The sequence below is a fragment of the Culicoides brevitarsis genome, chromosome 3 (assembly GCF_036172545.1).
Source record: "Culicoides brevitarsis isolate CSIRO-B50_1 chromosome 3, AGI_CSIRO_Cbre_v1, whole genome shotgun sequence".
Classification (NCBI taxonomy): domain Eukaryota; kingdom Metazoa; phylum Arthropoda; class Insecta; order Diptera; family Ceratopogonidae; genus Culicoides; species Culicoides brevitarsis.
Window position 1 is genome coordinate 21,280,250 of NC_087087.1, and position 20,762 is coordinate 21,301,011.

Here is a 20,762-nt window from a genome sequence, read left to right on the forward strand (position 1 = left end):
TTTATCAAAAATCGCTTAATACTGTTCATAATTTACATAAATACTGCATTTTTGTTTTATAAAAAAAACCTAATCATTTTAAAAACACATATTAATACGTTATTAATTAATTCTTTGGTGATTTTTAAATTCTACAACTATGGCCAATTGTATACATATTTATAATAGTAATAACATATTCAGTTTAGTTATTATTTATTAATCTGACTACGTGTTTTGACAAGATTTTACACTTATGCTTCTTTTAAAAATATATACTAAATCACCATGTGCAAATAAATCATTTATTTTGACTTTTAACTAAAGATTAATTGTTTCATAACTTAATAGTACTGAATTTAAAAAACACAAATGTTTCGGTGGGCAGTAACGCCATAAATTGCTTTTCAAGAAAGTTCGGAATGTTATAGTTTAACGCAATATAAAGTATTTTACCGTAGAGATTATTTTTTTATAAATTTCTATTTTTTTATTTTATTATTTCTACGATGCATATCTAAAATTGCATATTCTCATTTGTATTTTATGAATCTAAATATACTTGGAGTAGTAATTCATAGTATAGTAAACAAATTATTATTTGATATCATTCAAATAAAAATTTACAAGGAATTATAATTTATTTAGTTGTATATATATTATATAAGTTGTTTTATTATTTCTGCATTTCTCTTTTCAATTGAACAAATTCAAGTATCGAAAGTAATCACAAGTAAATAATAAAATAAAATTGGATTTATTTTATTATTTTTTTGTTTGTCAATAACTTTGTTTGCTATGCAATTCATTCATTGTTACCTAGATAGCTTAAATCATTTACAATTGCTGAACTTATTTCCTCATTTTCACCATTTATTTTCACAAGAACTTTTCCACCGACAGTTGATTGATTTAATTCGTCTACCCTACTTATGCTACCGTTACTACAAATTTTACTAAATAAATCTGGCGTCGCTACAACGTCATCGAATTCAGTACGGAGTGACGTTGCTTGTAACAAATTTAAATTACTAGGGCAGTAATATATTATACTATAAATATTTCTAATATCTTCAGTGGAAGTCCAAATACCGGGTCGTTTGTTGTGATATAATTTGGCGTGCATAAATACATTTGCGGTATTGTCATATTCCATTTCCATAACAAGAGTTGATATCATACAAAATGTACAAGCATGTGCCCCTCCAAACCTAAAAACAATATTATGTTAGACAAGGAAATAACATTTATACCGATACTTCTTACCGGTCGACAACAACAATTGGACCATATTTATAATCACTTGGTCTAACATGTACTGTTTGAACAAATTCAAAAACACTTTCAGGCTGAGATAAGTTGGGCCAATTCGGTGAATGAAATATGTTGACAAACATCTCAAAGTCTCCTTGTACTAAAATAGTGAAAGGAGTTAGTTATAAGACTCCAATCTATTAAACAAATACTCACAAGATTGAAGAGAAAATGTTCTCAATATAAAATTGTTAGAACTACTTTCGCTAAAAAGTTTTAATCGATAATAGTCTCCCTCAAATGTTTCCATTTCATTGGGCCAAAACGGTGTAAAATTCTGAAAAAATATAATATTAGAATTTAATTAGTAAATTAAATTTAATATAGTTGCTTTTGTCCCAAAAGAATATTTATTGTTTAAAATCAATGAATAATTTTTAAATTTATTTTCTTTTAGTCATATGGCCTTAATTTTTATCATATAAAGTTCAATATATAATGTCTTAGTGTATTCCAAAACCGTTTTCTGTTTCGCGTTTCGTCTTTGAAATAAAAACCATGGGGGATGGGAGATATAGATATAGGTGATTTTTGATAAAAATGATGTGGGAGTAATGAATAATGATAATGGAAAACAATAATATCAATGATTTTTCCATCTTTTTCTCTTTTTATAAGAGTTTTAATATTTAAAATAATATTTTAAAGACATGTTGATCTTTAATTTTAAAATTTGGACAAATTTTTTTAACGACTTTTTTGAAACTCAAAAATATTTTGCAAATTTCTAACGAAAAATTTTTGAGTTTTTTCTGTGAAAATTAGTCTAATCCTTTGAAAAATTGCAAAATATAACAAAAATTATACATTTCAATCAATTTTTATGATTTTTAGTCATTTTTCTAATGTTTAGAAGCTTAAAATATTTCAAAATCATTATCATTATTCCCTTCTTGGAATTCCTGAAAAAGTTAAGTGTGTGGACATGTGAAACATTCTTTGAAATTGCATTTGCCTGATTTATTTTTTATGTGCCCACCGTTTCTTACCTCATCTAAAAATGTTAGCAGAACAACTGTTTGAATGTTATGATCCCATATCATTTGCCAAAAATCTTTTATTGTGTTAGGGAGCGGATGTTGCGTAACAATGTAATCTTTAAGCCTTCTAAATCCATGCAACCATGATGCATTTATGTAATCACTGCCTTCTTGTCCAGGTTTTGGTGTTAAATGCACTCGACTATTTTCTACAGGTATTAAATTTCCTCTATTTTTACATAAATTAACCGATTTCGTTGCAGACATTATATTTATCTCTTTAGGTTTGAAATTTGTTATCAGCTAATAAAATGAAGATGTTTTTATGCAAAGTTTTTAAGTATTTGTAAAAGAATATCATACCATTAGATGGTGTTGAATTACTTCATGATTAGTTGTCATATTGAGTATTTCAGTTTTGTTTAAAGATGTATCTCCACATATTATTGCTTCATTTAATGCATCATGTATGAAAATGTACTGTTCCTCAGTTTGCACAAGAAAATTCCTTTGTTTTCGAATGTGTCGCAAAAATCCAAAAATATTGATCATCTGCTGCTCTTTTATTTGTTTTAACATTGCGTCCAAAACAATGTAAGTGCCAGTGCGGCCCACTCCAGCGCTACAATGTACTACAATCGGACCTGCACTACTAGGATTTGCTGACGATGACTTCTTTATAAAATTTAAAACGGGTAAGGGATCCGATGTTCCTGTTTATAGTAAAGTAAAAATAAATGGTAAATTGTATTAAGTAGGAAGAAAATTAATTATAAATACCATGATCTGGCCAATTTGTATAATGATATTGATAAACCGTTTTTTCGCTGATCCTTGTTTTCTTCTTTTTCAATTTCAAATGTTTTATTGAAAATGTACGAACTGTATATGTAGCTAAAACATTCTCTTCCAATAAAGTAACACTGATAACACCATAGGTTTCCGTTCCTTCTCTTGGCCAGTACATATCACATTTTCGTCTGCCACGTTCTATTAAATTTGTAATCATAACGATTATTTCTACTTGTTGCTCCCATATCATTCTCCAAAAACAATCGAAGGTGCTTGGAAGGGGTCCTTGGGTTCCAATAAATGCACGAGATTGGTTATAGCCGTCAATAAAATTTGCTAATAAAGATTACTCGACATAAGACTCAACTCAAAAGCTTTAAGTTAAATTGAACAATTACCATTGATGTACGTATCGGTATTTTTAGTTTGTCCTGGAACTGATCGAAGCCGAACTCTACTGTGATCGTCTGTGAAAGAAAATGTGTTATTTCTATGCATAATTCATTTTTAAAAAGATAAATTCAAGGATATTACATGCTGTTATATTCAAGTATCGATTCTTGGCTTTGTTATCCGGATGTAAGGAGCTTTCAGATGAATGTTCTTCCACTAATGACTCATTTTGGATTGCTTCATATTCCTTACTAAATCCAATATCTCCATCCACATGAAGAGAAGCAGTATGCTTCGAGAATTCAGATATTGGAATGGGTCCCCTTAGTTCTCCTCCTATTTCAACAGGAGAATTCCATTCGACTGACATGTGCTGTGATTTGTACGATGGGACATCGATGTAATAGTAAGGGGAATAAAAGCAATGTCTGAAAAATAGTTTTTAACGTATTACTATTGACATTACGTTTCTTTTTTTCATTTTATCTACCTCCATAGAGCTACCGCCAAAACTATAATAATCATTCCAAACAAACTGAATCCTATGCCAATTAGATATATGATATTATAATCATCTTGCGATTGACGTAATAGGGATTGAATTTTGTCACAATTTGGTTGTAAGTTGATCTAAAATTGATTAACAGGTGGAATTTACAGATTTTAAGATAAAAAACTATACTACTTTAATTACCTTTTTTGGTTCAGAGTAACTGCCTAGTATTAGCTGTTTAGGATTAATGGTACTCAATGATGCTGCTCTTACTTTCATTTCGAAAATACTATTAGATGATAAATTTGACAGAACCATCTGAATTGAAAAATAATATAAGTATGCAAAAAAAAAAGAAAAAAAAAATTATCTCAATGGTCATACTTACGGCAATTTCAGTATGTGCAGCAGATGAGTTATCAATTTTTATAGTTTTAAAATCATTCGTACTAAGATCTCGAAAAGCTATTACATATAAGTCAATAGTATTATAATAAGTTTGTGGCCTACGCCATCTCAGGTAAACTGAGTCGGTTGTACTGCATGTAAGATTGACAATGGTAGGAGCACTTGGTCCGCTAACATCAGTTCTTTGAATTAAAGGATCTAAAATAAATGTATTGCCGTTAAAAAGTACATCGTAATATTTTGTCATTTATTACCAGATTGTTCTCCATCATATTTTCTTGTGACTGCAGTAACAGTTATTTTGTATTCTGTAAAGGGCTCTGAAACGCAATAATGTAATCAATGGCGATTGACAACAAAATCTATTTAGGTTACTATTAACTTACTTAGGTTCATCAATGTATAGAAATATGGACCACTGCCAGAATCTGGATCTGGCTTAAAGAGCGGTATATGTAATACTGTTTGGTTATTTGAAACCTACAACATAGATAAAAGTTCATTCTTACAATAATCCACAACAAATACATATTACATTTATAATGTTACTCACTGAATACACTCGGTAACCATGTATTGCTCCGTTCAATTTTAATGGTTCCTTCCATGATATTTTTATTGTGGTTGAGGTCACCTCTAGTACGGTTAGATTTTGGGGTTTTTCTGGTACTGTAATCATATTTAAATTTGTAAATCAGAATAAAATGAAAATTTCCCATTCTAATATTTTCATCATAAATTTGAATACTCCATTTTTATTATATTTTACCAAAATTATCTTTTTCGGAGAATACAGGATAATCTGTTGTGCGGAAGCCAGACTTTTCTTCGGAGTCTAATGTTGAAATTTCAATGATAACAGTATTGTTGGTACTCGAAGAATTTGAGTCGTTTTCATTCTTTAGATTTATACAACTTGAAAAGTTGCACAATGCAAACAAAATTAAAAACAATCTCACAATTTTGACCATTTTGTAATTCAGGTTCTTGTGAACTAAAATCACAAAAATTATTTTTTATAGTTCCTTGATATTGTTAAAGCTTTAAATCCTCATTTCAGAAATTTGCATGGCAAATATTTGTATATTTTTTTCTATATTGACTTAGGTTTTTAGGAAAATTTAACTTTTTTGCATCAGTCCACAAACTTTCATCGATAATTTACATTGATAGTTTTTTTTTATTGATTGAAAAAGTATTTTAAATATAATTTTTACTTTTGAACTTGTTTATGAGACACACAAGCCATATTTACTACAAAAGCTTTTGCATCCTCGAACAAATGAATTGCCAATCTGTTAATTCAAGACTTACGGTACGGTCACTATATAATTTTGGAGAACAATGAATGTTTAAATACATCCCTCATATGACATTGCCCATTAGTTTCGTAGAGTAAGAGAAGAGTTTTATAAATGTGTTTTAAAATTTTTTGGTTTTACCTATTTATTTAAATAAATAAAAAATTAGAAATATATTTGGATTTGAATTAGCTGAGACCGATTTTTATTCTCATTTTATTTCGTCTCGAAAGCTCATTCGATTCAAACATAAATATTTTTTTTTTATTTAAATACATATTTAAAAGTGAGTAAGTATTTCAAAACCGTATTTCATGCTCAACCGGACACAATAGAGCGAAATTTCATACTAGAATCAAATTTTTATCATTTATTTATAAATTTGTTCAGTTAAAATTCTTTAAAAAGTTTAATTGTTATATCTAATAAATTTTCGGAGTTAGGTGGCCGTCTTACTTCAATTTTGCAAATTTAATTTTAAAAAAATTTGGGAAAATCTAATTTTCAGGACATTTTTAAATTCTAAAGAATATTTTCTTTGATTATTGAATATAACTATGTGTCGCAAAAAAAATATTAAATAAAATAAGAAATTATATTAAATATTTTAAATTTAAACATAACTTAACAAAACACGTTTAGGAAACAAAACACGTTTATCATATTTTTTAACGTTAAATTCATGTAACTTCACTCAATATTTTAATTTTGAAATTTTTACTTAGTATTATAACTTGTATAATTAAAATGCATATATATGTATTTATAGATATAAAGGAAAAATTAAGTTAAAGTTAAATTAATTAAGTTAAATAAAAAAAACATATATATATATTTTTGGAAAAAATAATCAGATACTTACTTCCTTCATCCGTCATGGTGAGAACTGTACAAGCAGGTCCCAATCCTTCTGGATTGAATACTTGAACTGAAATCAAATATTGGGTGTATGTATCCAATCCAGTAATTTCGTGACTCTAAAAAAACAAATTTATCTTATATCTTATTACTATCTGAAACTAGTATCTATCTGAAGTTTGTGAACGTAAGTAATTAACATTTTTTAGTCAAAAATTTCTGTAATTTGGGCATTGGTAGCAATAAATAATAATTACACTGTAAAAATCCATGTTTTTGAAACTAAAATATGTGTAAGACAAGCGCGAGACATTAAGAATTTTGGTGACCAAAAATATCTTAGATTTAAAATAAATAAGTATTTATCATTTTTTAAAATTTATATGATTTAAATTAGAATTAAAAGAGTTGAACTTTAATTATTGAAAACATATTTTTGTTACCAAAAATGTTAAAAAACGTATGCAGATTTTATATCAAATATTTATATTTCTAGAAATCATAATAGAAGCAAAATATAATTTCCAATATTCAGACCGATTTTAATAGTTTTACTATGAAATATCAATGGAATTAAAAATGTAACCTCTAAAAATTTTTTTTATTAAAAAAGAAAACTTTTACCGAGGTGAAAAAAGCTTGTAAGTTTGGTGGTCAATGTCCATTAAAAAAATAAATTATACCTCAACCGTATTGTCGCGTATGTAAATTTCTTTCACATCTTGAGAGCTGTCTCTTGCCCTATATGTTATACGATATCCTAAAAATTCCCCAAGTATCGTGTCTAAGGGTGGAGGCTTCCATGAAATATAAATTGACTGCGAAGATGTATTATGTACGACAGTAGTAACTGGTTTTCCTGTCGGAGCTATTTAACTAAATTTAGTTAGTATTTCTGTATAAGTAGATATAGATTTTAAACTGACCTTCTCTTAAAGTTACAATGTAATAAGATGGCTTGGAAGGCTTACTTCTGCCTATTGAATTTATTGCGATCACTCGAAAACTGTATACTGTAAACGGTTCAAGGGATTTAATATGAAAAGTTGATCTGCTGCTATTTGTCACAATACGAGGTTTTTCATTCCACGGGCCATCTTCTCCAATTCTAAATGATGAGAAAAAAGTTACATAAATATTAAAACTTTAAGTCAACTTTGCTTCGATCAATTTTTGAAGTTTACTTTGTTTCAATTTCAAAATTAGTAACAGGTGCATTTCGAAAAAACTGTGAATGCGCCCATGACAGGTTGACTGATCTAGAAGTGAAACTGAGGACTAACGGCCTCTCTGGTGGATCTGGTATATCTAAAAAATAAATAAAATTTAATTTAGTATTTTAAGCATTTAACTTTGACGTTACGTAAGACAATCGAAGAAGTGAGGGACAATCGAAAATATATTTGATGATGTTTACTGACTGAATCGAACTTTAAATATTTTTTAGAAAATTGACTGTTATTTTTATTTAAAAGTTAATTCTTTTAATTTTCTGTCTCTGGCCATTAAATTTAACTATTTCATTTTAAGTCAATTACAATTTTGATGAGGGGCGGGGGGAGGAAGAAAAAAAATAAACATTATCAATTTTTTAATGCTACTATTTTGACACTTAAAAGTCAAAAATACTAAAAATAAAAATTTAAGAAAAAATAATAATTTTGGTTAAGTAACTCAAAAAATTTTTCCTTAAAATTTCGATAAATGTATTGTAAAAGCAAGTTAAGTTAGTATTTCATATCATTTTAATATCAGTTAAATGTTAATGTTTTAAAGTTTTTTTTAATATACGCGTGTGTTTTGTTTTGAATGACTAACTAATATTAGAACAATATTACAGAAAATAGTAGAAATTTATAATTAAAGAAATAATAACACTCTGTAAAATCTAATTATATGTAAAATATGTTTAGTTACAACAAAAGTTGCTACCATAATAAATTAATACTTTTTTTTCTTTTTACCTTGCACTAATAAATCAACAATATATTCTGGACTTTGTCTGTCGTTTGTTAAACATACATATTCGGCGGTATCGGTACTTAAGACAGGCTTAAAATTTAACGTAAAGTTCTCGATTGATAGAGTTATCTGTTAGAAAATTGAAAAGCAATTAGAAACGATTTTAAGATAAAAGTTATAAATCATACTCTTTCATTTTGTATAAATATTTCCCCATTTGTGTATTTAGCAATTGTAACTCCATTTGTTTTCGTTTTCCATAAAAGCGAATCTACCAATGAATCTTGACTAATTCCTGGACATGGAATAAATACATTTTCTCCGGACACAGATACTTTATGTTTGATCGGAATATTTTCTTCGTCTTTAATGTAAAAAAAAATACAAATAATTTATTAATCGTTAGATTTTTCTACAATTAATGTTAAGTGAAGCGCCAAAACAATGTTACGTATCAAATTCGTAAAAAATTTTTAGTTCCAGGTTTTCTTTTTAGTTTATTCTAATGAACATTTAGACTTCAGAATATATATTATAGGATTAAAGCATTAACGTAATAATATAGAAATAGTAAACTCAACAATAACTAATTTTTAAATTTTGTTTCGGTAGGTTTTAAAAAAAATACTTACCAAATATTCTTTCACAACTGCATAATAAAATATATATTGCTCCATAATATAAAATGATGGTATTAAATACCATTTTATTAATCTATTAATGCATCTATTATTTGAAATATCTTTCAAAAGACTAAATATCTTGCCAAATATATTTTCAAATCACAATAATAAGAATTTTTCTTTTTTGGGTATATAAATTCGGATACGGAATCAAACTTTGTTGATTTCCTGGTTCAGACGTACACCTATATTTCAAATGAAACAAATTGAATGAGAGTGTGTAGTTTGTATATGACACTAGGTCAATTTTATTTTGAATTTTAAATTATTCCTTACAATTATAAAAAAAATAATAATAATAAAAAATAACTTGATTGCTTTTTAACGAAATTTGCCTTTTAGAGGCAATTATCTGAAATACATGAATTTAGAGTTTACAATATGTAACATTGAAAATAAAGAAATAAAATCAGTTATAGTTTCGTATTATTTTAAGTGGTATATCAACAGCAGAATTACAAAAGGTGAACATTTGCTCATGCGCAAAATACAAAAAATTGAAACACACATTTGTTTACATTTACAAATCTGCATCCTATAAATGTCAAAATTTAATATTTTTTTTTTTATTTTCAATTTGTTTATTGCATTTCACTTATTTCTTTCATTATTAAACTAACTTCTCTATGTTTATCTTTGTATGTTTGAAACATTTTGAAAAATTTATTTTTATGTGATAAAGGAAGTTTTTCATAAAAATGTTTCGCAGATGAAATCAATAAAAACTCTTGATGAAAAAGTAGTGTCTTTCGCCCATTAAGAATGTTTAATTGAATTAAATTACTATTGTCATCTAAGCATATGGAAGAAAAAAGTACAGTTAAACGGAAAACTCTCTCGTTATTGTTATTTATGGACAAAATATTAGGAAGTACCGATATTATACAATCTTGCAAAAATATGAACAAATTTGCATCAATTGCTGATTTGAACACCTAAAAATCGAAAAAAAAGAAAAATTTGAACATTATCACTTAAAATATAATTGACTTGCATTACTTACACCAAAAACTACTTTTGCAATGAGAAATGGATATGGATTATAAATATCTAAGAATTCTTTAATTATCAGCGATAGGATATCATTAGGTCGACTTAAATCAGTTACAAGATGATATAAAGATACTCCGATTACTTCTACATCTTTAGCGGGACAAACTCTTAATATAAACAGCAGCTGATGGATTATTTCAAGGACCAATCCATTGGATTGAATATCCGTTTGTACCACACCATTTGCTTCCTCTGTTTGTTTTAAACTTTCCGATGATCCTGAGTAGTAAAATGCTTTTGTTTTATTTTGTTGTTTTATCTTTTAATTAAACAATATACATACTAGAATAAGCTATTGTGACCAATGTCTGTAAAGCCGTAAGACTGATAACATAATTATCCTCCTTTGAAAGTGTCAATAGAACGTCTAATAGTTTGGGTAGAGTTTTTTCTTCGATAATTTGTCGAACTATTAAATTTTCAAAACTCTAAAAACGTACAACTTAATTTAATTGTCTTTGAAACTACTATAATTCATTTGAATGGAAATCTGAAAAAAATCTTACTTGTAAAACGCAACAAATTAACTCAACGCGTGCTTCATTTTTCATATTTGTTTCTAGGTACCGATTCATTATTTCGGTTGAATTGTCATGGTACGATAAGATCGCTTTTAGACTACATAATAAACGATCATATACCTCACTATAGCTGTAAATTCAAAGAAAAAAAAATAATAATAAATGATATCGTGTTGAAAAACAATGTACAAATACTTTTTTAAATATATTAAATTTCTGTATCATAAAATTCATATCACTATAATTACCTAAAGACGTTGTTCAAACAAGATAAAAGTGAAGTACAAAATAAATGTTTGTCATCTTTGGTAATGGTTTCAGAAACAAAAAATGAATGTGAAATTGCCAGTAAGCCATGCATTGTAGAAACTTTTAAGAACATTTGCTTGTTTTTCAAACAAGTGTTAACAACTGACCATATATTCGATGATTGCATAATTTCCCTAACATCTCCGAAAGATAAACATTTTAATAAACAAAATACAATATGCTGCAATAAAAAAATATTATTTTACATTTAAAATATATGTTTATTGTAACTACCTGATAAGACAATGTGTCATGTATTGAAACAACATCTTTAATAGAATTTATATGACAAATTAAGTGATCAAATCTATCTTTGGTGACATTGAACTCCATTATTGAACTCAAACTAGGCAATACTTCCATGTAATTTCCATTTGACATCTGGTCCAACAGTAGCTCTATCATTAATAAAATGGAGCTATCAACATCAAATTTCATTTCGGTTAAATGAGGATTGACACTTTGACATGTAATTCCTTGATTTTTTCCAAATTTAAACGTGTAGTACTGTCTTTCTTTGTAGCTTCTTTCTAAATTAGGAAAATTAAATATATTTCTGACTCTACGTTCATCATTAGAATTACAATAAATTCGGTGCAGCTTTTTTAACCTAAAATAGAATTTATTTAAAAATAAAAATAAAATAAATTTATCTATTTCGTACATACCATATTGTACCAACATATAATGTTGGGATGCGTGTGTAATGCAGACAAACCTGGTCTGTTTTACCAATAAAAGGCTGTCGGTAACATAGAATTATTAAATTACACATCGCTTCAAGAATAGCCTTCTTAAAGCGAAATTTCTCAGCTAAAGCTAAAAAATAGCATTTAATTAAATTTTATTTTTATAAGGAGTTTGCATTTATTACTTTGTGAGTCTTCATCAATATTCATGTTAAAACAAATCAGCAGTGTTGCAAAGAGCTCTTCAAAAGCGTACTTGTTATTAAATCCAAAGAGATTTAATCTAAAAAAACATAAACTATATACACCATGCCAATTCAAGAAAATGCTTACCGTCTTAAAAAAAAATCCAAACAATTGTACTCGAGCAGCATTGTTAAATGTGTTGTATCTTTAGAACACGATGAATTCTCAACTTTATATATCCATTTAAATGGGGACATTCGTAAAAAATTGATTAGTATTTCAATGTTGGAGTACTAAAAAAAAATAGTTAATAATAAGAACAATTATATTAAATAAGTACAATCCTAGCAAAAAACAATGGTAAAAGTACCTGTCGAAAGTTTTTCCTTTTTGTATATTGTTTGCTTTCTTTTAAAAATTCTATCTGCATTAACATTATATCTTCAAGTTGTTGATCGCCACTTAGAGTAAAGAAAATTTTATTTGACAATTCAGAATCCATGGTAATATACTTTTCCAACTTATACCATATAAAATTAATTTTTAAAATATTTTTCAAAAAATCTGTATACACTTCCTGTATATCGAGCATAAGATTTTCGTTTTCAAGAACTACAAATAAAATTTTAACTATTGTTTCAGCTTCGAGCATATTTAAAAACGCATCATTAATAATTTTTTCAACCATACACAAATCAATTTTTCCTATAGTGTCCAATTGAAACAGATATAGATGTTTACAAAAACATGATACAATGTAAATAGTTTTGAAAAATATCGTGTCTTTACAATCAAGTTCAAAGTTTTCCAAATTAAATTCCTTCAAATTTTTGAACATTTTTGTCATTAAAATTTTCATTAGAGGTGGTATGGATAAATACTTTAACTTGGAATTATTTTTTTTATGATGGTAATCATGAATGTCAGAATACATTTTTTTGAAACACAATGGAATCCATTCATAGAAATACAAAAAGTCTATTGCTTGAGACTCTAACACATCAAAAACCTTTCTTTCTGATTTCATTTCCAGTAAATAGACTCCGGCTTGAAAAATAGTAATTTTTTAAAAATATATATTTATACATAAATAATTAGAAAAATATAATTATGTATACCTATAATAGAGTTCAAGCATTCACATTTTATAATACCATGATTTTTCTACAATTTTAATATAAGAAAAATAAAAAGAAACGAAATAAAAAAAAGTTAAGGCTACACTTACTGTATTGAGAGGATGTTGAAAGTGATATGGCGTTTTTTTTCCAAACCGCTCGAACCTTTGAAAAATAATAATAAAAAATAAATAAATATTTAAAAACAAAATTAAAAAGTATTTGTTGATGTTTATAGCATTTAACGTATCTATAGGTTATATTTTTACCGCATTTCAATTTTTTTTTTGAAAAAAATGCGGTATTGTGTGCGTGATGTCGTCCGTCCGTCCGTCTGTGTGGTGAGCCACTTTAACTTTGTTTGAATTAGCAGGTTTGGCGAATTCTTTTCAAATGACAAATTTGACAGCATATTTAAACGAGAATGAATTGCATTCGTGTATAAAACGAATGACTTGACCGCATTTCAATGTGTTCAATTCCACGATTTCCCATGAATTTTTCGAGGTTTCCCGAAAATTTTCATCAATTTTCACTTTTCATGTTACTCACGAGACTCCCCTAAACATTTTAAAATTTTCAAAATTTTCCGATTTTCCATGAATTTTTCGAGTTTTCCCGTCGTTTTCCACTAATTTTCATCGACAACATTTTCCAACGGATGAACACTCATTTAAAATTCCAACGGATAATTTTTTTAAATATGCTGTCAAATCTGTCATTTGAAGGGAATTCGCCAAACCTGCTAATTCAATCAAAGTTAAAGTGGCACACCACACAGACGGACGGACGGAAGGACGGACATACGGACGGACGGACGACAAATTCTTCAAATTCTTCAAATTCTTTGGAAAGTTTACTGTCGTTTAGCACCTTACCGCCTTTGATTTTGACAATTTTTCGACGTTTTCTCTATAGGGTATCACGAAATGGGTCTTTTTTGTGCACCAAAAACAAAGTAGTATATGGAAGATATACTACAAAAATTTTGGAGCACAGGTGACACACACATTCACACGACAAGTCAAGTGTAATACCGCATTTATTCTTCGAAATGCGGTAAAAATTTTTTTTACTTACCTCAATATATAATTTGATTTTTTTGCTGTGATTTCCTTACTACAAATCAATGAAACCCATTCAGTCATGTTTGGTAGATTACTGATCGATAACATGTTTTTTTTTCTATACATTGGCTTATGCAAGTAAATACTCAATAGAAGGAATGTATTCTAAAAATAAATAATTTAAAGTAAATGCTGCAGATATAAAAAATCTAAAAGTTTATCTAACTTTTCTCGAGACACTAAGCAATAATTTTATCATGTGGTTCTTATTTTTTTCTCTTGATGTTTTCCCAATTTTAATGAAATTTTTTGTGGGAATAGTAATATAACAATTCTTTGATAATATATTTTTATATATAAAATTGATGATCTGCAAAACAAACTTATTAAAAATGATTTAAAAGCTGTTACAAATACCAATTTAACTCACATTTAAAGGCATTATTTCGGAGAATAAAAACTTAAATTGCGTGACACCCAAACTAATTTCCTGCTCATGTAAAGTACATGAAAAAAATATCTGGAGTAGTTTTTTTAGATGAATGTCTCTTGAATTTATCGTTGAAAATTTTTGGTGAAGTTTGCAATCGATTCGCAAGTAGTTGCAAAAGTTGGCGGCTTTAAGTTTTAACAGAATATGTTTCAAATATTCAAACATATCTTGCGTCGCAAATGAAAACGTGTTAAAGTTTTTGAAAAATTGCATAAAAAAGATTGTTATCCTACATCCAATATCTTGCAACAAGTAACCATTTAGTTGTATATTTTTAAAAAGCAAATTGAAGTCTAATGTTAACATAACATATAACCAACAGCCATTGTATAGTAGACACTCTAAGTCCTATAAAATGTATTAAGAAATTATTAGGTGTACGATTTTTTTAAATACCTATTTTTTTTACGTATAAGTCAGTTTTCATAAATTGCTCTATTGATAATTTAATCCAGCAATCTGGCAATGTGAAGTAATGATTTATTGTATCAATTGTCAGTAAAGCAAAATAATAATATTTTGCTTCTTGTATTCCTTGTTGAATAAGTTGTCCAAAAAAGTATTTACGAATGATTTCTATAAGTATACCAAGTCCATTGTTTATTATTAATGGAAGAGTTTGCATGATCTAAAAATTGAAAACAATACGTAATAAATTTTGAGAAAGTTAATGGAAAGGAGAAAATCATTTACCTCAACGTTCAATTTAAACTTATATAATGTGTGAAGGAGGACTTCTTTTAATGTGTTTATTTCTGCTTGATTTTCAATTTTCAAAAAATAATCATTGCAAAATATTGAAACTAAGAGTTCACAAATTATTGTTGTTGCACAAGAGTGTGTATTAGTTAAGGAAGTATCCATCAAATTCATGACTTTTGATAATGTAACGCCAGTACTTATCTTTTTTATTGATATTGTTAAAATAAACCGTATTGCGGATTTTAATGTTTTGTCAGCTATTCTGTAAAAATTATCCAAATTAAATTCAATGTTTTTTGGTACAAATTTTTCTCTAAAATTTTAAATTTAAATAAAAATTGTTAAGTTTAAGTAATTCAACATGAATATTCTTCTCTAAAATATTTTGATAGTTTTACAGACAATTATTTTTTATTAATAATTTATACTTTAAAAACATTAGTTAGGCCGCTTCAAATTTTTTTCGAACTTTTTTTCAAAATGGGAGGGGGGTCAAAAAAGTAAACAAAAAGTTTTGAAATACTTTTTAATAAAATGACAAAATTTAAACAATTTTTTATCATTGATAAATATTTTAGTTGTTTTTATGGTATCTATATTGAGATTTGATAACTTAAAAATGATATAAGAGTATATATAGAGTATATCAAGTTAAAAATTTAAACAGAAAAAAAAAATGTGTCAAAAAGTTTTAAAAAATATTTTTTTTTTAAATCTTTAAAGAAGAAAATTCATATTAAATTTCGTTTTTCAATACAAAAATTCTTAAAAATTAAAAATTAAAAAAATTCAAGATATTTAAAAACGTTTTTCCTTTGTTCTTTCTTACTTTGTTTTCAAAAACTTTGGAAAAAATTATTGAGTTTTATTTCGAACGGCTTAAATTATTGTTTAAGATTATCATTTCATTTTTTCATTAAAGTCCGACAACAAATAGTCGGTATTGATTTTAAAAATTATTAGAATACCTTGGCATTGATTGTTCCAATATATCAAATTGAACTAATACTTTTGTAAGAAGCAGCATTTCAGGATCAAGAAAACTGTAATCAAAGTTTCTATATAAAAGAATGCACATCAATTCTAAAATTCCACATTGTAGCTCTGCATTCAGATCGTATTCCTATATAAAAAAAAAATTACAATTTTTGCAGAACTTCAAAGTCAAAGTTTGAGTTAGTTATTTAGTTAGGCTATTCCAAAAACTTTTACAATTAGGCCAAAACAATAATCTTAAATATCTCAGGTTTCATAGAACATTAGGTAGGATGTATATCGAGTATCTTTTAGTGTAAAAACGTTCACTTTTCTCTATAATTGTCAAAAAGCTTACATGTTTTTAAAGATAAATTTTAAAAATTAGGAGGGATGAATATTTTTCTTTACAAAATTAATAATTTTTCACTATAAATTTGAAAATGTATGAAAATAACGAATTTTCAACCAATTTTAACGGAAATTTCGATCATTTTTATAAAAATTTAGGTCAAAAAAAGACTAAAATTTAAAATTTTTCTTACATTTAAGATTATTGTTTTGGCCTTACTCCATAGTTTTATAAAAATTATATTGAAATTAATTTCAAGTTATAAGTTATTAATTTTAAGTTGTATAATTTTAGTTTATATTATTTTTATATTAGAACTCAAATTTAGAGAAAAATCAAACAAAATCTTCTATAAAAATTTTTGATAAAAAAATATCGTGACTTTACTGAAACATCATTTATATTTCAATAGAAAACGTTCTATTTAAGCAAATTACTTTTTTTTTTTGACTTAATATTATTAAAAGTTATTTTTAATGATTTTTCAATCAAAAATTGACAGAAAATGTCAAAAATGTTTCAATTTGATTGACAAAAATAATGCAAGACAAGTTTTTGGAACAAATTTAGAATATTTAACATAAATAAACATTTAAACAAAAAGTGCAATCATGTTAAGTACCATTATAGCTTTCGATACAAATTGTTTCAAAGATTTCTCCACCACTTTTTCTAGATGTTGCTTTTGACCATGCTGTAAGTTTATTACTATAGACTCAATTTTTGATAAACTTTTCTGAACATTGTGAAAACAATCACAATCTTGTTTTTCGGAATCTAGATTAAGATAATTATATAGATTCTTTTTGTAGCTTATTGAATTGTTATTGTTTATCAATTGAACTAAGAACATTATTGATGTATGTGGAACATGTTTATAAAAAATATTGCACGACATTATAAGTTCAGCATACTCTTCAGTTGATACAAAAAGGCTAATTGAAAAGAGATGCATGCAAGTCGATAAAGTGTTCATTGCGTTTTGCAGAAGTTGAAATAACTCTTCATTATTTTTTTTCTCCAAAGTTAACTAAAAAAATCGAAATAAAAGTTTTTTTTTATAATTTATAATTTTTATATTGCTTACTCGACTATTCTCATATTTTCTTTTTAAAACATCGTACAACCTTTCATAAATTGGTGTTGAGTTTTTAAGTACAGTCATTGATGTATTTGATGCGTTTGCATCGAAACATATATCGGTTAACTCCGTCTCAAAAATTCGTAAGTACAATTGTATAATATTGATTATATGACATTTTATAATGACTAGGTTTTGTGTATGTTTTTGTTCATCCTTAAGACCTAAAAAATAAACATTTTTTGAGTTGCTTATTTTTACTAAAAAAAAAACATTGTATACCTGTAAGAATATGCTGTAAAATAGTAAATAAATTTGAGTGACAAATAATGTCAATTGCTGTACTGTAATCCTCAATCATCATTGTTAAAATTGTTTCAAAAAATGTATACTCCATAAGCAATGTATGGGAAATTTTAGAGATGCAATCGGCCAATACATTAATACACCTTTTTCGACGGATATCCTCTATAGCAACTAAATCATTGCAAATGCTTTCGAAGTTTTCAACATTATTCCATTCTTTATGATATAAAAGGTTTTTGTTAAAATAATATCTTTTAGATGCGAATTCTGCAATATGAGTATGAAACAGGGTGTCCGAATCAGAAAACCGAAGGCTGTTCTTTATGCTTTCTGCACTTTTTAATGCTATTCTTATATCTTTTGAGCTTAAAAAGGTTAATAGCTGAACAAAACAAGATTTCTATTGAAAAAAAAAATAAATATATATTATAATTTAGAATTGATTGATTACCACTTCTTTCTTACTTTATAATAGTTAGCCATTGAATAACCCAAATGAACTCGAAGTCTCCCAAAATCTATTTTACCATTAAATTCACAAACTTTGATAATGACTAACCAATGACTCTGTGGATTGAATGAAAGAATCTTGTCCAACAAAAATGTAGTAAAAGGCACGTTGTTGATAAAAATTTGATCATTTATGGGTAGAAGTAATAAATCATTGAATGATTCACTCAATTGCGCAATCAAAGAGGCCACAACAGTATGTGCTGGATCTTTAAACGCCTAAAAAAATATTAATTTTATGTATTTAAACATTAATGTATGTCTCAAAGGATACTCACTAATGCTAAAGTTATGATAATTTGTCGTTTTTCTTCAATGTTTGTGTTGATAAATTTACTAAGGAATACGATTGTTTTTTCTCGTATGATAAAGTCGTTATGTTTAGACATTTCAATTAGTATTTTTGTAAGAAAGGCCTTTTTTGTAACCTGAGAGATATCAAAATCTGTACAAACAGTAAAAAACTCAATAACATTACTTTGAATGGACACTAAAACATTCGTTTTTGGACTCCCGTCTGTATCTTCATACAAAAATTGAGATCCCAATATTTTAAAAATATGATCGATTAACAATATATCATTCTCTTTAAAATACAATGTGTGTTTAAGCAATTTGCGTTTAAAATCATTATTTGTAGATTTAAATAAAGCAATCAATAGCTCTAAGCCCATATTGATAACTCCAATATGTTTATGCAACAAAAGGGTCTCGAAGTGCAATTCTAATTCAATCAAAAGTTGTTCAAGAAATTCGTTTTCCATCACATATATATTGTATTTAAGAATTTCTGCTAATCCAATGAGTTCTTTTTCATTTGTAGACGTCTGGAAAATAACTATTGGAAAATTTATAAGTAAAAACATATATTATTATACATTGAAAAAAATCATTACCTAACCATTTTAAAATTTCTTTCTGCAAAATACCTTTATAGTTCGTAGAGCAAACTAAGCATTTCGCTATACATTGACATAAGCAGTGCCTGATTAATGAGGTTTCAAAATAAATATATTTTTTAAAAGTCTGTAAACAAATTTTAGTTGGCTTGTTAAATAATTCATAATTAATATATTTAAATCAAAACTCACTTGCAAAATTTGCAAAACTTGTTGGCCGTTTAAAAAACGTCCAAATACTCTTATGTACGAATTGAAAAATTCTGAAAAACTTTCTATGCAAACTGAATCGATGAAAATTTCACATTTTTGTGTCACTATGCAAAATACTTGTAAAGCAAAGTCTTTTTGCTTTTGTGGTTTGATAGAATCCATAGAATATGAAAGCAATTGAATACACATTTTTACGGATCTGAAAAGTAATATAAAGTGTTTTACAGTAATCTGTTACGGATACAGTAAATACAAACCTATGCATCAGAGATCGTTCCTTTAAAATATTCAAAGTCAAAAACGACACAAAAGATAACGACCTTGTCTCGTTGCACAAGTGCAAAATTTTGCTGATATTTTCTTCAGTTTCTAAACGAATACTGCAAAAAAAACTGTGTCAAAATACAAGTTGTCATTTCATTATGTATTACTTACTTCATTTGTTCGTTACCACAATTTTCTACGAGAATTACTAAAGATTCTTTTAAATAAACTTTCAAATGGTCAGTTTCCTTTGACATAGCCGCATACAGAGTTTTTACAAAATTACTCCAGGAAGAAATACTAATCAAAATTTTCAGCAGTTTTAATACCTCATTATAACATAATCACTCTAAATAAGTATTTGTTACCTCGTACTATCTACAGTTTCGACTAATTTTTTAATACGTTTTTCCATACTTTGTGCAGTGTTTTGAAATTTCTGTTCAAACTTTAATTTTTGTTCACTAATTGTTTATTTACTGTTTTTAAAAAGAATAGCTCTGGATATTCATTGTATAGCATCCATTTCGGCAGGCGTCATTCATTTATCATGTTTGTCTTCCTCCATGACACAAATTCTCAAATTACCTAAAATTTTACCTAAGCAAAAAATTTTAACGCATGTACATATATTTTTTAACAACTTTTCGTGAATTTAATATTTTTCCGCTCCAAAACAAACTCAATAGTTTTGTCTGGTGTTCCATTTAGTTTAGTTTTATTTGAATTTTTAGAGCAACAGGGCAACCAAGGCTTGACGACCCCTCTCATGTGAGTTATCCGAGAATTTTTTACTGTTTTTTTTAAATCTCCTTTTTTCTAAAGTTTGGTGATTATCAGTTTTGTAAAATGTTGTCCATT

At 27.0% G+C, this 20,762-nt stretch overlaps 2 protein-coding genes across 2 annotated transcripts; both read right to left on the reverse strand.

Annotated features, from left to right (window-relative positions):
• Positions 1–9,271, reverse strand: LOC134835696 (tyrosine-protein phosphatase 99A). The gene is made up of 21 exons (XM_063850619.1): positions 9,113–9,271; positions 8,669–8,844; positions 8,483–8,609; positions 7,703–7,826; positions 7,445–7,626; positions 7,202–7,386; positions 6,523–6,637; positions 4,913–5,028; positions 4,746–4,839; positions 4,614–4,679; positions 4,340–4,557; positions 4,153–4,269; positions 3,949–4,088; positions 3,600–3,886; positions 3,464–3,532; positions 3,054–3,401; positions 2,637–2,986; positions 2,283–2,576; positions 1,450–1,570; positions 1,246–1,393; positions 1–1,190 (listed from the first exon to the last, which is right to left on the reverse strand). The coding sequence occupies exons 1-21, from the start codon at positions 9,183–9,185 to the stop codon at positions 785–787; spliced, it is 3,756 nt and encodes a 1,251-aa protein (XP_063706689.1). The 5' UTR covers positions 9,186–9,271; the 3' UTR covers positions 1–784.
• Positions 9,272–9,501: 230 nt separating this feature from the next.
• Positions 9,502–20,369, reverse strand: LOC134835328 (uncharacterized). Its single transcript, XM_063850202.1, has 29 exons — positions 20,270–20,369; positions 20,073–20,201; positions 19,895–20,017; positions 19,617–19,836; positions 19,422–19,551; positions 18,804–19,363; positions 18,481–18,744; positions 17,992–18,415; positions 17,716–17,933; positions 17,251–17,658; positions 16,270–16,424; positions 15,293–15,563; positions 15,009–15,227; positions 14,537–14,947; positions 14,333–14,476; positions 14,120–14,271; positions 13,150–13,204; positions 13,040–13,085; positions 12,292–12,968; positions 12,069–12,214; positions 11,921–12,018; positions 11,715–11,865; positions 11,281–11,656; positions 10,986–11,227; positions 10,723–10,867; positions 10,500–10,644; positions 10,167–10,435; positions 9,948–10,098; positions 9,502–9,515 (listed from the first exon to the last, which is right to left on the reverse strand). The coding sequence occupies exons 1-29, from the start codon at positions 20,314–20,316 to the stop codon at positions 9,502–9,504; spliced, it is 6,390 nt and encodes a 2,129-aa protein (XP_063706272.1). The 5' UTR covers positions 20,317–20,369.
• Between the last annotated feature and the right edge of the window lie 393 nt (positions 20,370–20,762).